Raw genomic sequence first — 16460 nt, 5'->3', positions numbered from 1 at the left:
TAGGCATGTTCAACCCATGCTAGTGTCAGAGTCATTCAAGAGACCCACCTCTTCGTGTTATGAGGTGTGTGGGTTGTGGTGCTGGTTATGTACTCACCTGGTAGGGCTCACCTGGTTGTGCTTGGGGGGTTTGAGCTCTGGCTCTTTGGTCCCGCCTATATGGAAGAACATGCGGGATAGTACCAGTGGAGTGCAGTGGTGCCATAGACACAATTGGGGAACACTGTATAAACATCAGGGGTCTGTGGTTGTGAAACGTCCTACCTGCGAGCATACGCCATATTGCCGGTACATTTGTGGACTTCAAGAGAACACTAGCCTGTTTTCTAATAGAGGTTCCGGCCCATCCTGGCTGTGGTGGGTATGTGGGCCTGCGGGCCGCTCCAAGCACCAGCCTGGTGGACCAACCTTTCACAAGTCAAGCCTAGCCTTGGGCCGGGCTTGGGGAGTAAATGAACTCCCAGAACCCCATCAAGCAGATATTGGGCAGGTTTCTCCGCCATCGGTCGCCTGGTGTGCGGGTTCCTGGGCCTGCTGGGTTCTGTCGTGTCTCCGTTGGCCCTGTCTGGGGTCGGCCTGGAGTCTGCCTGCACCGTTCTCTGCCTTTGCAGAGACAAGTTGCTACATACATGTTGCGTGTGGTGCATGTTGCTGCTGCACGTGTGCATTGGTAACGTGTTTCGTGGTGGCATGTCCTTGTTCCTGTCTCAGGTTGTGGTGTGGCACTTTGCTGCTGTTTTGTGCCTGGGGTTTGCATATGGGGGTTTACTTGAGTTATTTTTTGTGGTCTTCAGGTCCCTGTCTTGGCCCTTCTGTGTGCGTGGGTTCTGTCCACGCCTGATTGTCCACCCCTGGTTGTGTTTCCTGGGGTTTGAGCTTTGGTTTTTTCGTCCTGCCTCTCCCCTGTCGCTTCCCTGGCATTTCCTTTGCTCGGTTTTGCCTGCACTTGCTGCTGTATGGGGAGGGGTTCGGTTTCTGCTGCTTCCCTTCCTTGTGCGTTCCCTTTGTTTCCTCCTCTGCTGAAGGGGTTTTCTTTGTGTGTTCCTTGGCTTCTTGAGCATTCCTTCAGTCTGTGTCATATAGTGCGCTTATGTGTCTTGGTCTGTTTTCGTTGCTCGTACCCCCTTGGTTCGGGTACTGTTCTGGTGGCAACTCTTACACCTCCTTCGGTTTTCCTGGCTTGCCCTGCCTGTTGGTTGTCAGGGTCTTGCGATGTCTCGCTTCGGACCCGTCGTTTCTGATCTCCTGGCGGGCTTGCTCGCATTGGGGAGCTTTCTGTTCAGCAGAAGTTCCATCTCCTTTTTGCCGCCTTGGGCTTTGGTGGTCGCGCTTGAGATCTTCCCGTGGCTCCGCCTTTTCCTGGGCTCGGGTGAACCTTGTCGGGGCTGATTACATTCTGCCTCGCGTGTCTCGCCTGGTGGTCTGGTGGCTTCATTGTTGGTGTCCCACCTGCGTGCTTCTTCTTGGCGGCAGTATGGGGTATTTTGGCGGTCCTTCCTTTTCCTCCTGTCTCTTCTTAGGTGGCTGCGGTTGTTAGCGTCGGCTTGGTTTTCTGGTGGGGGATGGGGGCCGTCTTCTTGCCGCATACTGTCGCCTCGTTTTGTGCGGCGCTGGCAGAGCCGCTTCGGCTTGCTTTCGGTCTTGGCGTTGCTTCTGCGCCATTAGTAAGCTGTCTCATGCATTGTCTCACCTCCAGCCTGTTCATGCGCCGCTTGCACCGTCCTGGTCTCTGGCCAGCGTGCTCTGTCTTCTCCTCGGTTGGTGGTGCCCCTTCGGTTCCGGTTTGTTTTTCATCTGCTCTTTTTTCCTGTTGGCATTTGCCTCTGGGGGTCGGGTTGGGTTTCTTGCTCTCCTCCGCGGGGGATTTTCTGCTCCTTCGGTCTTGGTGTTTTGGTTGTTCGGTGGCAGCCATCTCCATCTTTTCTGGCACGGGATGGGGCTGCTGCGTTCTGGAGGGGTTCTTGGTTTGTTGGTGCTTGGTTGGTCGGGCCGCAGGTGTGTTGTGTTTTGGGTTCAGTGGCGGTCCTCTGCTGTTATTTGCATGCCGCGCCCTCTATGTCCGGGGCGCGCTTTGAGTTGATCCGGTTCCGTTCTTCCCTGTTCGCGGGTGACGGTGTCTCGGGTTGTCCGCCGTGTTATTGCGGCTAGCCTGCCTGTGTTCTTAACCCATGCCCATGACGTTCGTGGCTTCACTGCTTATGCTGCCGTCTGGGCGGCGTGTTCTTGCTGTCATTCGGGCACAGATCTTTTGGTGTTCGTACAGGGGCCTTGCTGCTCATTGTCTCGTATTGTTCCCGGGCTCTTTCGGGGCTGTGTCGCCTTGGGTTGGCATTTGCTGCCGGTTGTCTCGCTTCTGTCGAGGGGTGCGTGGTGTCTGCCTCCCGGTTCCGTCCCTTTGACCTTCCTCTGTAGGTAGTTAGCTCCGGGGAGCCGACGAGGCGTCCCCCAGAAAACCAGCGTTGGATGTAATGAAACGCCATTTTCTGGGTGAGACCCGGAGGCTCCCCGGCAACCCTCCCTCCCTCCGGTCGGAGGTTTTACGCGAGTTTTGACATCCAGCCTCAGAACTGATGGGTGGATAGCCAGCGTGAGATGTCTGGGGCTCCCTTTTTCCCCTCCCGGGGAGGTGGGAGCTGTGCAGACAGCGGCGCGGTGACGTGTGACGTCATAGTAGTTTGCTTGTTTTCTGTTGGGGAGTTCTATCCACTAGTTCGGCTTTTGGTAGCAATTTTAACCAGAATAGGGGTTTGTTTTGGAATGCTTACCTTTCTGGATGTTTGACCCGGTCGATGGCAGACATAGAATGCTTTCAACCACACGGGGGTGTCTATAGGCCATTGCTTCCCTTGCCTCTCTGAGGGGGCCAGGTTCTGGCTGTGATCCCCGGTAAGCCCTAGAACTCCATACACATGACTGATGCCAGAGTCTGATATTAGTTAGTTTAGTTCATTTATTATGCACCCCATACCCATCTTGTGGGCGGTAGTGGAAAGGGTTACAGAGGCACATAATGGGCTCAGGGACTGAACCCCATTAGCATATCAGCCTGGTAAAGCTCCGGGGAGCCTCCGGGTCTCACCCAGAAAATGGCGTTTCATTACATTCAACGTTGGTTTTTTGAGCATGAAGATATTTCCTCTAGCCCCTGCCTGGTTAAGCTTTATTTAAATTGTTAGTATACATCTTTCCTGCAGTACTTAAAAAAATTAAATATCAGTGAGCCTATTTTTATTCTGCTTTACTTAGAAATACATCACTGTACCATCACTCTATCATTGTCATATGTGAACATATGCAACCAGTACCAGTGTAGAGTTGTCTCATAAGCATTATAACTACAGGTATTTGGAATTAAAGAATCTAGATAGAATCTAAAATTTCAAAACTTGCTGCTCTGTGATATTCTTGTCCATTGACAGATTTTCCTATACAGTACAGTATTTGATTTTTGATACTATGCCCTGTACTATTACTACTATAGTACTACTATTACTATTATAGCACTATTGTACTATATACTATACTATTTCTTTTTAGAAGTCTCTTTACATTATACACTCAATGTAATGGTTTAAATTGGTTTTCAAGTTGATTTTCATTTACATAAGACTCGTAATCTTCCCCATTTTTACTATTGGCCTTTGTATTATTTATTTTAGGATCTATATGGTTAAATGCAAATAAAATGTACTGCAGTACGTTTTTTCTATATTTAATGTTAACATATTGGTTGACATCAGTGAGTGTACTGGCTAAGAAGTATAGTATTTAACAGTGACCAAGATAAAATACTATTTGTTCCCACAACAGGAACCATTTGGCGACATCTATATTCCAGAGGGATTTGAGCCTCCCCAAAAAATTATTCTCAACAAACTCTCGTCCAAGACAGGCGAGGTTAAATCAGGAGGTGTCATAATTGTTGATTCAAAGACCATTATTATAGAAGGTGAGTATATGGAAATCATACTTTTGTAATTATTGTAATGATTAAAATAATATATTTGTTGCTTAATGTACAGTATATTGCTCAGATAGGGATTTAAAGAAATTATGAAAAAATCTGGAAATATTGGGTTCCAAACTACTCTTGTAAATAATGTTACTGTAGTTGGCAATAAATACATTTTACATTACTTGCACTTGTTTAAATTTGAGCAAGGTGCTCATTTGCAAACAGTTCAGTAACAAGATTTCCCCTCCATGCATGTTTGCCTCTGTTTGCCTTTTGAGTAGGAGGTACTTTTCATCATTGGTAGGGCGCAGTGTACTGCACAAATATTAATGTTTCATGTTGACTTTCATACAGTGGCAATAAATAAACTTGTTCTCTCAATTAGCCACTGTAAAAAATGCAACTCTTTCTGTGGGAAGCCCCTACGGCTCCCCCGGAGCTTACTAGGCTGATATGCTAATGTCAGACTTTGGCATCAATCATGTGCATAGAGTTCTTATGCGCCTACCGGGGACCACGAGCCAGAACCTGGCCACCTCTAGAGCCAAGAGGAGCAATGGCCTTTAGAAACCCCCGTGTAATTGGAAACATTCTATGTCTGCCATCAACCGGGTTAGGCACCCAGAAAGGTAGGCGTCCCAAAACAAACCCCTATTCTGGTGAAAATTGCAACCAAAAGCCAAACGAGTAGATAGAACTCTCCAAACAAAAACGAGCAAACAAGTATGACGTCACCCGTCGTCGCGCCGCTGTCTGAGCAGCCCCCCTCCCAGGGAGGGGAAAGGGGTAGCCCCAGACCTACTGCACCAGCGATCCACACCCCAGTTCTTGATGCTGATGCTATCGGCTTGGTTGCGTGCTCTGGATCTAGTATTTTTGCAGCGCTGTGCTTTGTGTGTGGCTCCTGTTCTCCAGGGGTGCAAGTGCCAGGAGTTATTCCTCAGTACTCAGGCTGCATGCGCCTAGGGTTCCCTTTCCTAGGTGCCTTGTAAATACTGCCCTTGGAGCTTGGGGTTACCTTCCACAAGTTCCTCGGGGTCTGCCTCTGTGTGTCCATTTTACTGCTCAGTTTCTAGGCCGCCCTTTGGGTAATTGGGCGTTTTGTCTCCCTAGTTTACCTTAGGGTAAGAGGCAGTTTTCACACTGGTAAGGGGCGCAGGGTGCTGCACAGGTAGTTGTCACCTATCATGGTGGCCGACTCTGTTCCTTGGGGTACGTTGTCCTCTTGTGGGGTTTTCTTTTTGCCATGGTGGGGGTTCTGCCCTATTTGCCACTGATGTTTGGCCTCACCCTGATACTTTGTGGTGCCCCCTGCTTGGTTTCCGTGAGTGTACACATCCCTGGGGTTCAACTTTAGACAGTTTGGTAGTTTTGGGCGCCAGTTAGCAGTACCCTGCCTGGGTTTACCTGAGTGTGAGTCCTCTTCAAGTAAACACTCAGGACCCTGGGAATCCTCTAGAGGACACGTGGGTTTGATGGATGTGACCCTGGGGTCCCCCCTCGCTTCATGCGAGTTTGAGGGTTGTTCGGTCCCCTTGTCTCATGGGCAACTCTCACTGTTTTTGCCTCCATCACGCAGCCTGTTGAGTCAGTGAGACTTTCGACCCCGAGTCCTGTGAGTATTGTTGCTTGCTGGTGCCTCAATTTACCCAATCTGTGGATGATCATCTTCGGGTACAGGCTGCGCAGGCGTTGCATTCTAGGTTTTGGTTGTTGCAACACGCTCGGTTGGTTGCTCACCCGGATGCCCCGTTTTGCTTATAGGGACCTGGACTTAGGGGTGGGGGTCGCTTCGACCCTGGTTCAGTCCGCACCTCCTGGTCCTTCCCCTCCTGTTGTTCGTTCTGGTCCCCCTCCCCTGCTTCCAGCCCCGAAACATCTGAGGGTTTCGGAGTCGGGGCAGGAGTTAGTTGGTCTTGAGACTCGGGCAGCCTCGCGGGATGCCCCTTCCGGTGTGGCGACGGAGGCATTCGAGTCTCCTACCCTGGCCGAAGCCTCTGGGTCTGACCATTGGGCCTCATTATATCCGGCTTCTACGACTGCGCCGGCCTTGTCTAGTGGGGTCGGTGCTTGGGGAAAGGACTCAGCCCCGGGTCCTGCGAAGGAGGACCCTGGGGCTGGGGAGGGGCAGGGTCCCACTGGACCCTGCCTGGGTTTTCTACCCTCAGAGCGAGGCTTACTGTTACAAGGATTGGGGTTTTCTTTTCCCCCCTCTGCATACGAATTGGACTTGGTGTCTGCCCCTTCCCCTGGTTCAGTTCCGTGTTTCCCCAGGTGCTTCGGTTCCATCTTTTCGGAGGTTTTCAGCTTATCGCATCCAACCTGCTGTGGTGTGGGCGGCCCTTGCCGCAAACTTCCTGCGTGACCTGAATTATGTCTCGGCAATGGATCCCTTGGCTTTCAGGTTTGGAACTTTGTTCCCTTTCTGGCTCTGTTACGAGGTTCCGGAGTCGTCCTGGCTGGCGGACTGTCCTGTCTTTACCTTGGAGGCTTGGCACTCCTTCTGCTGTTCCTGCACGCTTGAGTGGCGGGAGGCTTCGACGGTGCTTCAGGTTTTCCTGGGGGGCAACCATGAGCACTTCAATGAGTGCTTGTTTGCTCCTGCCCTTCCCTGGGATGTTGGTGTCGTTCAGCTCCATGTGCAGGTTCCCTCCCTTTCGGTGGTACAGGTGGTAGAGGACTTGCGTGCTCGGGGCCTTTTGGTTGCAGCCTTGCGCTTCTTTTCCCTCCTGGAGCTGTTTCCGACTGGCTCACTGAGGATGTGGGGGTGCTTGGGGCTGTTCCTGGGTCTGGCGCCTTGGCCTCGGCGGCTCGCTCGTCGGCTGCCTTGCTGAAGCTTTTCGCTCCGATCTTGTGGGATGCGGTGGCTCTGTTTTATGCCTCCCGGCTCACATGTCAGCAGACGGTGCTTGCCTCCTCTGTTTAATCTGCTTGGGCCTTGGCTCTTACGATGTCTTCCCTCTTTTGCCCTCTTTTGTTTGAGGCTTCCACCGTTGCACAGTGTATTCAGGCTGCTTTGGCTTCTTGCAGTCCTATGTCGGACTTGCTGGTGCTCCGGGGGTCCCGTGGTGGACCTTCCCGGAAGGGTCGTGCCAAGGCTCGGGGTTCCTCTCGTCGTAGTAGGCCACTGGTGTCAGGTTCGGGTTCAGCTCTTCCTTTGGACTCGCCCTCGTCTGGTCGGTGCAGTGTTCACTCTGGGCAAGGTTCTGGGTCTTGTAAGGGGCGCCGGCCCTTTTGCGGTTCGCCCCACTGACGGGGCAATTGGGGAGAGGCTTGCACTGATCACTAATGCCTGGTCCCACGATTTGTGGGCATTTCAGGTCGTTTCGCATGGCGTCCGGTGGTGTGGGAACCGACCTGTGAGATTTATATTTATTCAGTTTATATGAATTTATATAGATTTATATTTGTTAATTTATATATTTCGATAGCAATTTGTATGATGTTTAGTGGACTGTATTTCTGAAATATTCTCACAAATTGATCCTTACACATTAGGGGGGGTTTATATTAAATTTATATATATGCAGTCAATCAAACTACAGTATTAAACTAGAGTACATACATTAGTAAATAAATTTTGGAGGTGCCTTATCTTATTGTATGGTAGGCCTAATCCACCACCCAAGTAACTGATGTACCAAGGTTAATTCTTGTTTCCTCTTCTTGTTCCTGTTAAAGGGCACTAGCTGTAAGCCGGAATTCTAATATATGACAGTTATATCAGATGAAACATTTATATTATTAGATAAGGATCAAGGCTTAATTACCAGTGTTGAGTCGTTCATTCGAGTCCTAACCGGAATTAATCATATCTATCTAACATTACTGGCCAATAATGACTTAGATAAGATTTTGGAAAGACACTTCCCTTGTGGTTGTTGACAGCGTGTTGATGATGGTAGAAGCACTAATTTGACCTCCATAACACTTTGTCCAAGAGAATTATAGGAGCGGAATTTGCTCCAACGACTCGGTCTTTTTCAACAATGGTTGACCCCCTACCACTGACGTCTGGCTCTCTTTTTCCTGAGAGCCAAGACTGGTACAATCTCCCTCATCTGAGGGAGCCAGAACACAGCTCCCTCAGACAAGGCACAAGGAACAATGGCCTATAGAAACCCGTGTGGTTGGAGCATTCTTTGTCTGCCATTGACCAGGTCTGGCACCAAGAAAGGTAGGCGCCCCAAAACAAACCCCTATTCTGGTGAAAATATTGCTACTGAAAGCAGAATGAGTAGACAGAACTCCCCAAACGAAAATTAGCAAACGAGCATGATGCCATCACGTTGCCACACCACTGTCTGTGCAACTTCCCCTCCCCGGGACAGGGAAGGGGGAAGCTCCAGACCCCTCACACCAGCGATCCAACTATCAATTCTTGGCTGATGTGCTACTGGCGAGGTCTTGTGCCTCTGGCTCCTGCTTTGGTCTCAGTTTCTGTGCCTTGTGAAGTGGTCTGTCTCTACAGGTGGTGTGTGAGCCAGGAGTAGTATTCTACGGTACTCGAGCTGCATGCGCCTAGGGTTTTCTTCCCTAGGTGCCCGGTAAGTACTGATCTTGGGGCTTGGGGCCACCTTCCACAAGTCGCCTTGGGAGCTACCTCCACTGTGTCTTTTAGTGCTCGATACTTGGCCATCCTTGGAATCAGCTGGGTTTTTGTTGCCCTTGTTTGCCTCTCAGTAGGAAGTAGTTTTCATCATTGGTAGGGGCGCAGAGTACTGCACAGCTAGTTATCCCCTCTTATAGCGGCCGGCTCTGTTCCATCTGGGTACGTTGTCCTCTTGCGGGTTTTTTCTTTTGTTTTTGTTTTCCTGCCTGGTGGGGGGAGTTTGCCTTTGGTTGGTTGTCCCTTATCTATAATTGGGGGTCTTTATATATACATAGCTGTGTTCTTGGTGGTACCCCCTGCTAGGCCCCTGTGAGTAGACACGTCTCCGGGTTCAGCTTTTAGAAGTTTGCTTGGTAGTCTTGGGCGCCAGTTCGCAGTACCCTACCTGGGCTTCCCTCAGCATGTTATCAAGGCTAACGGCCTGGGGAAACCCCGCAAGGGCTTTGTGATTAGTGCGCACCAGGCCGGCCATGGTCGGTAGGGTCCATCCTTCCATCGGGCTCACAGCATAGTGCTGGAGTTTGCGACTGTGTGGATGTCGCTCTGGAGGATTCGGGTCGCTTGCAGATCGACGATCCGGCTCCATTCAGACTGTTCCCTCAATGGTTCAGTTCCTTAACCACAGGGGTTCACTGCAGTCTTTGGCTCTTTGGGGCTGATCACTTCAGGTGACTCATCTGCTAAGTTCTTGGGGTTTGGCGCTCCTGGCAGTTCACATTCGGGGGGGTGTCCAGTGTCCTGGCAGATGGCCTATTCTGGTTCATTCCCCTTTCCACGGAATGGATTTTTGATGCCAACTCATTCAGTTGGCTCTGCTGGATGTTTGAGCCTTCAGAAGTGTATCTCTTCACATCGACGTGGTCAAGACGTCTCCCAGTACAGTATATGTAGCACCCTTCCCCCGACTGTGAGGCCGTCGGAGTTGACACCTTCAGGCAGGAACAGGACTGGGCAAGGTGGGGTTACCCATACCTGTTTCTCCCAGTTCAGCTGTTGCTCCAGGTCCTGGCTCACTTGGAGACTTACCAGGGAAGAGTTGTCCTTCTGGGTCCTTGGTGGCCAGCCCAGCCTTGGTTTCAGGCGCTGCTTGCTCAGTGTCTGAACCCGAGGGTCTTTCTGTGGCTTTGCCTGTTTCAGTAGATCGTATGATGTGCCTTCAAATTTTTTCAATAGAGAGAGATTTGTGATCAGTATACTGATTTTACTGTTGCACACAAATGGCGCAAAGGGAGATCCCCGCACCAAACAGAAACAGATGGCACCGTACGCTGCACTGGCGCCGAACCTGACACCACTGGCCTACCACGAGAAAAAGAACCCTGAGCCCTGGCACGACCTCATCAGGACGGCCCCCCACAAACCCCACGGAGAATCAACAATTCCGTCATAGGATGGCAAACAGCCGAAGTTGCCTGCAAATACTGCATCACCGCAGACTCTGCAAACAGCAACAGACAAAAAGGTGAAGACAATTGAAGAGCCAGGGTCCAAGCAGATTCCAAGGAAGAAGCAAGCACCGCCAGCTGACACGCGAGCTGAGAAGCAAAATACCGCAAAACCGCATCCTGCAGGAGCGGCGCGAACAGTTTCAACAGCGCACAACTCAAGGAGGGAGAACTGCAGGGCCGAATCCAGCAGGCCCCGTGTACACAAGTTCTCCTCAACCAATGCAGCCGAAAGGGAAGGAACCTGCACATGAAGCTGCATCATACCAACATCCCACAAAAGGGCAGAGGCAAACAAGCACTCCTCGAGATGCTCAAATGCGCCCCCCAGGAAAACCTGCAGTGCCGTCAGAGCCTTCCGCCACTCAAGAGTGCGGAACCAACAGAACGTATGCCATGCTTCCAAAGAGAAGAAAGGGCAGTCTGCTAACCAGGATGACTCTTTAACTTCGTAACGAACCCAGTAAGGACACAAAGATCCATACAACAAAGGAACGCGAATCCATCATGAAAGCAAAAGCTTGGTTGTGCAGGTCAGCCGCAAGGTTTCCCGCACCCACTGTGACTGGGCTCGGGAAGCCGGAAACCTCTGGAAAGACAGAACCAAAGAACCGTCGGTGTTCACTGAACCGAACCCGGGGAGGGGTAGACGCCAAATCTAACTTATACAAGGAGGGAGCAAAAGAGAATCCCACACTCTGTAACATCAAGACCTGCTCCGAGGGTACAGAAATCCAAGTGGGGTCCAACAAAGCCCAAGGCCCCCAAGTCAACCCCTTCCCCACCCCAGGAACCTCACCCCGAAGATCCGGGGCTCAGCCATTGTCCACCCCTCCCCCTTTCCACCTCTAAAGAAAAGGCAGGAGCAGCTGAAAAAGCAGGAGTGAAGGAGGCCCACTGGTCAGACCCAGAAACTCCGGCAGGAGGACCAGGCTCGAATGCCAGGTCAAGAGAGGACTCAAGGGTCACATCTATCGGACCACGGAGCCCCTGCGGGGTTTCCCAGGGGTCTTAGCCTTATTAACACGCTAAGGGAAGCCCAGGCAGAATACTGCAAACTGGCGCACAAGACTACCAAACAATCTGCTAATAGTTGAACCCCTGGGATGTGTCCACTCACTGGGGCCTAGCAAGGGGTACCACCAACCACACTAAACTGAGAATAGATATAATTGTAGATAAATACACCCTAACACAGAAGGGACAACCACCAAGGCAACCACCAAGACCCTTCACCAGACAGAAAAACAAAAACAAAAGCAAAACCCCACAAAAGGACAACGTACCCCAGGTGGAACAGAGCTGGCTACTGTAAGAGGTGAAAACTAGCGCCCCTACCAGTGACGAAAACTACCCCTACCCAGAGACAAACACGGGCAACAAAGACCCCAGTTGACTCCAAGGACGGCCAAGTACCGAGCAGTAAAAGACACATCGGGAGTAGATTCGAGGTGACTTGTCGAAGGTGGCTCCAAGCCCCAAGGGTAGTAATTACAGGACACCTAGGGAAGGTGGCCTTAGGCACATGCAGCCTGAGTATTGAAGAATATTACTCCTGGAATCTTATCGCACACCACCAGTAGAAACAGTCCACGCCACAAGGCACAGAATCTGAGACAAATCGCTGGAGCCAGAGGCACAAGACCACGCCAGTAGCACATCAGCCTGAGAACTGAAGGATTGCTGGCGTGGGGGTCTGGGGCTTCCCCTTTCCTCTCCCGTTGTACAGACAGCGGCTTGGCGACATGATGACGTCATGCTCATTTGCTAATTTTCATTTGGAGAGTTCTGTCCACTCGTTCAGCTTTCGGTAGCATTAGTTTCACCAAAATAGGGGATTGTTTTGGGACGCCTACCTTTCTGGGTGCCAGATCCTGTCGATGGCAGGCATAGAATGCTCCCAACCACACGGGGGTTTCTGTAAGCCATTGCTCCTCGTGCCTCTCTTGAGTTCTGGCTCATGGTCCCCAGTAGGCAAGAACTCCGCACACATTGACTGATGCTAGAAAGTTATACATATCCATTCAGTCTGGATAGCTCCAGGGAGCCAATGGGTCTCCCTCCAGAAATGTAGGCTATTGAGCTGACATGCTTTATAATTGACATGTTTTTTAATAATGAACATTATTCTATATTTTTTGTTTCAGACATGTCATATGATGGCACAGGAGAGGAAGTATATTTCTGGGTTGGTGTTGGACCCCAACCTCACTCAAAAGGCATAAAGATCCCTGATGAGCATGGATAGTAAGTTATAAAGTTTCTAAAACTGTTGGCATTCTTTCTAAGATCAGATATTATGTTCCTTGCCCTGCCCTGGTGATGCTCTATTACTCTCTCATCTATCCTTATCTCAACTATGGTATTTGTGCTTGGGGTTCTACTACCCAAAATCATTTACGTCCTCTAATTACCCAACACAAAGCTGCTATTAGAACAATATCTAACTCTGGTCCCAGACAGCACTCGGTACCCTTACTCAAATCTCTGAATATGTTAGATATTAAGTCACTGCACATCCTCTCTTGTGTACTCTATATATTTAAAACTCTGAATTGTAATGTCAATTACAATTCAGCATTGAAGGGGGACCTTCAATGCTTCCTAGAAGGTTGTAACAGAACTCATGGGCACCATACCAGAAACAAATACCTTTCTGTGGGGAGCCCCTACGGCTCCCTGGAGCTTATCAGGCTAATGTATGTTATGCAGGCGATGAGTCACAATAACGTGGCTGAAGTATGTTGACCAGACCACACACTAGAAGTTGAAGGGACGACGACGTTTCGGTCCGTCCTGGACCATTCTCAAGTCGATTGTGATGAGGTAGGGACAGGCAATAAATAGGCAAGAGAGAGCTGAGGAGGAAAGTAAAGTGTAGGGGATAGTAGTATGTTATATTAGATCGGGACAATAGCTAAGGAGTTCAGACCTACCAGGGACCAGCGCCAGAACCTGGCCCCTTCAGAGAGGTTTCAGGGAGCAATGGCCCTGGAAAACCCCTTTGTGGTTGGGGTTTTCCTTATCTGCCATCGACCGGGGTTAGGCACCCAGAAAGGTAGGCATAACAAAACAAACCCCACATGGTAAAAAACTAAAACAAAAAACCGAACAGAGAGGTAGAAACTCCCTACAATCACAAGGAAACAAGCAAATAAGCAAACATCACACTTTACTGCCGCGCCGATCGTCCGCGCAGCCCTCCCCGCCCCGAGAGGGGGAGGGGGGAGCCCCGGACCTACCGCGCCGGGTGCCAAGCTTCAGTTCGTAAGCTAATATCAACCGGGATAGACGCTTCTCTGGCCTCAGTTTCCTAGGCGGTGTTTGCCCTGTGTGGCGTTCACTGCCGTGTGTTGTGATGTGCAGTGGCCAGGAGTACCTCATCAGTGTTGGGGCTGCATGCGCTTAGTGGCTGACTTCCCTAAGCGCCCTGTGAGTACTGCCCTTGCGTAACAGGGTTATCTTCCCTGGGGCGTTCGGGAACCATTCCCGTAGAGGTTCTTGCTTTTTGGCATTTGCCTCGCCCTTGGGGCCAGCTGGGGCTGGGGACCCTTGTTTGGCCCTGGGTAGGGATTGGTATTGTGCTGGTTAGGGCATCAAGGTGTTGCACAGCCTGCCACCTAAGCGGCGATCGGTTCCTGTTGCCTCTGGAGACGGTGTACTTTTGCTGGGTTTTTCTTTTGTTTTTATTTTCATGCCTGGTGGGGGTCTGCCTAGTGTGGCTACAGTTCCACTGGTAGTGTTTGGCGGCCCTCTGCTAGGCCCCCATTATTGTACACGTCTCAGGGGTTTTCAGTGCTATAATCTACCCTCTTCTTATGTTTGGGCTTCTTAACCGGTTAGCAACACCTTGCCTGGGCTTCCCGTAGCAGTCAACCTACGGGCCCTGGAAACCCCTGTCTGGGCTTGGGGGACCATTGAATGTGTCTTCCCGGTTCCAACCCGTCTTGTACAGGATCATTGGTTGCTGTGCCCTTGTCTCCGGGTGACAGTCGCCAGTTTTACCTCCGTCATGCTGCCTGTTGGGTCACTGGCACCTTGACCCGGAGTCTTGCGAGAGATTCTCTGCTTGTTCTCCAGTAAACTCCTGATGTTATTACTGTTCAGAGTACAGGCGGCATCCATGTTGCAAGCTAGGTTAGGTTGCTGCAACATGCTAGGTTGGTTTCCCACTCGGATGCCCCGAGGCCACCCCGTTTTGGTTAGGTGCTGTTCACCCCTTTCCCTCCCTGTTCCCGGCTCTGGACCGTCTGCGGGTTTTGGGGTCGGGGCGGGGTTTAGTTGGGGCGGAGACTCGGGCGGTTTTCAGGGACTGCCCTGTTCAGGTTGGAGGACGGAGGTTTTTTGAGCCTGTTCCTCCTGCCAAGGCTTCTGGGTCTTACCAGTGGCTCTTTCTTCCTGCCTTTCCCATTGACTCTTGCTTTTTTTTAAGGGCGGAGGGCTTGGAGAACGGCTCTGTACGGGGCCTCTGTTGCTGGTTCCCGGGGCTGTGGGGGGATGCCTGCTAGCAGTTCTGGGGCGGTTTGCCCCTGCCTGGGTTTTTCTGCTTTTGGGCGGAGTTTTTTGCCCATCCAGTCTGCTTGCTTCCCACTTTTGCTGGCGTGTTTTCGTATCTTTTGCATCAGTCACAGCCCTCTGTCTGGCAGCCATTTTCGGCTGCCAGTTTCCCAGCGTGGCCACCAGGGCGGCGTTGCAGTTTATTACATGCGCTTGGGTGTACGAGCGAGCTTCTTGGGTGAGTTTTCACCTTTTTTCAGGGAGTTTTATTCTCCTGTTGTCGTTTCTTTGCTTTTCTGGTGTTTTCTGCCCGTTTCCTGTTCCTCTGGGAACGTTTGGGTGTTGATTTTACACCGGGTTTCCCTTTGTCTGTTTTGGGTCTGGGCCCTTGGGTTTGGGCTCGGTGTCCCTGGCTGTTATGCTTGCTCCCACACCTTGTCCCTCGGTTTTCGGTCTGTTATGACCGTTTCCCTGATGGTTCTGTCTGGGGGCTGTGCTTTGCCTTTCTGTGGTGTCAGAAATGTGGCAAATGTGGTGGTTTGGGCTACCCCGGGTTCGATTCTAGGTTCCTTTGGGTTCTTTGGTTTCGTTCCGGAGGTTTCTTCCTCTTCGGCCCCCTTTGTGGGTTCAGGGGGCTTTGTTTCCTCGTGTGACCCGGTTCTGCCTTCTGGAGTTCCGGGGTCTTCCTGGCTTGCAGACTGATCTTTTTGGGTCTTGGCACATGTTGTGGTCGTGCTGGGACTTTGAGGTTTTGTTGTCGAGGTGGGCCTTTTGATGCAGTTTTGTGCCTTCTTTGCCTGGCCGGCGTGGTGCTCTCTGCCCACTCGTTGGTGACTTGTACTTTTCTTTTAAAGTGTATGTGTGTGTGTAATTACCTAAGTGTAATTACCTAAGTGTAGTTACAGGATGAGAGCTACGCTCGTGGTGTCCCGTTTTCCCAGCACTCTTTGTCATATAGCGCTTTGAAACTACTGACGGTCTTGGCCTCCACCACCTTCTCACCTAACTTGTTCCAACCGTCTACCACTCTGTTTACGAAAGTGAATTTTCTGCGGTACACACGCATGCGTGTGTACGCATGTGCGTGTGTACGCTGTGTGTGTGTGCACAGGTGTATACACACGTGTGTGTAACATACCTTGTATGTATGTGTATACTGTATACATAATGTGTATATATGTGTGTGTGTACTTTTTCTTTCGGAAGGGGTTCTGTTCCCTTCTCTGTTGACGGTTGGCTGGGGGAGCAGCTTGCTTTGTTGACTCTCGCATGGTCCCGCTGTTGGTGGGCGCTTTTGGTTGTCTTCCGGCCTCTGGTGGCGTCGGTGGACGGCTTCTTCCCCTTTGGGGGGTTCAAAGCTGGCGGGGTGGGCTTCTTCCCCTGTGCTTCATCATGTCATCTTAGTGGGTGCGTTGGACGTGGTCGATCCGCCCCATATTTCTGGGGTTCCAGTCTGCTCTTTGCAGTCATGGGCCTTTTGCATCTGCGGTTCTTCTGGACTTCTTCAGTCTGCACCCTGGATTCTATGCCCTCCTCGGAGAACTGTTGTCTCCTGTCCGGCTTCTGTTGGGGCCGGGTGCCTGGATGGTGGCCCTGGACCTCCAGGTCAATTCTTGGCATGTTCCTCTCCAGTTTTCCGGGACTGGCACAGTTGGTGGTGGGGCTTCAGGCTTGCTGCTTTTGTAGCCTTCCCTATTTTGTAATTGGCACTTGATGTATTTTTTGCATCTTTACCGGATCTTAGTGCCCTGTTTGAGTCTGCTTGAGATTCAGTGTCTGGCCTACCTCGATGACTGGCTGGTGTCTGCTCCCAGTCAGTTCGCTTGTCTGCTCCCCAGGGGTGTGGTTCTTTCCAGATTGCCGGGTTTGATTTCCTGGTGATCTGGAGGCCATTCCATCTGTTTCCATCCCGGGTTCGGACCTGGGCCTTGTTTAGGGCTCTTGGGCCACT

The 16460-nt window shown here is 51.1% G+C and overlaps 1 protein-coding gene across 4 annotated transcripts in view; it reads left to right on the top strand.

Moving 5' to 3' along the window:
* The window catches only part of LOC123762713 (protein Skeletor knk), a 145938-nt gene that overhangs the window by 68462 nt on the left and 61016 nt on the right, over positions 1 to 16460 (top strand). For all 4 annotated transcript variants that reach the window (XM_045749423.2, XM_045749424.2, XM_069332245.1 and 1 more), the window contains 2 exons: positions 3811 to 3949; positions 12160 to 12259. In XM_045749423.2, coding sequence (XP_045605379.1) covers positions 3811 to 3949; positions 12160 to 12259 — 239 coding nt within the window. The remainder of the gene's footprint in view (positions 1 to 3810; positions 3950 to 12159; positions 12260 to 16460) is intronic.

This window comes from Procambarus clarkii, chromosome 27 (assembly GCF_040958095.1).
Source record: "Procambarus clarkii isolate CNS0578487 chromosome 27, FALCON_Pclarkii_2.0, whole genome shotgun sequence".
Lineage (NCBI taxonomy): Eukaryota > Metazoa > Arthropoda > Malacostraca > Decapoda > Cambaridae > Procambarus > Procambarus clarkii.
Note: the sequence above shows the minus strand (reverse complement) of the source record. Positions and strands in the feature narration are given on the sequence as shown.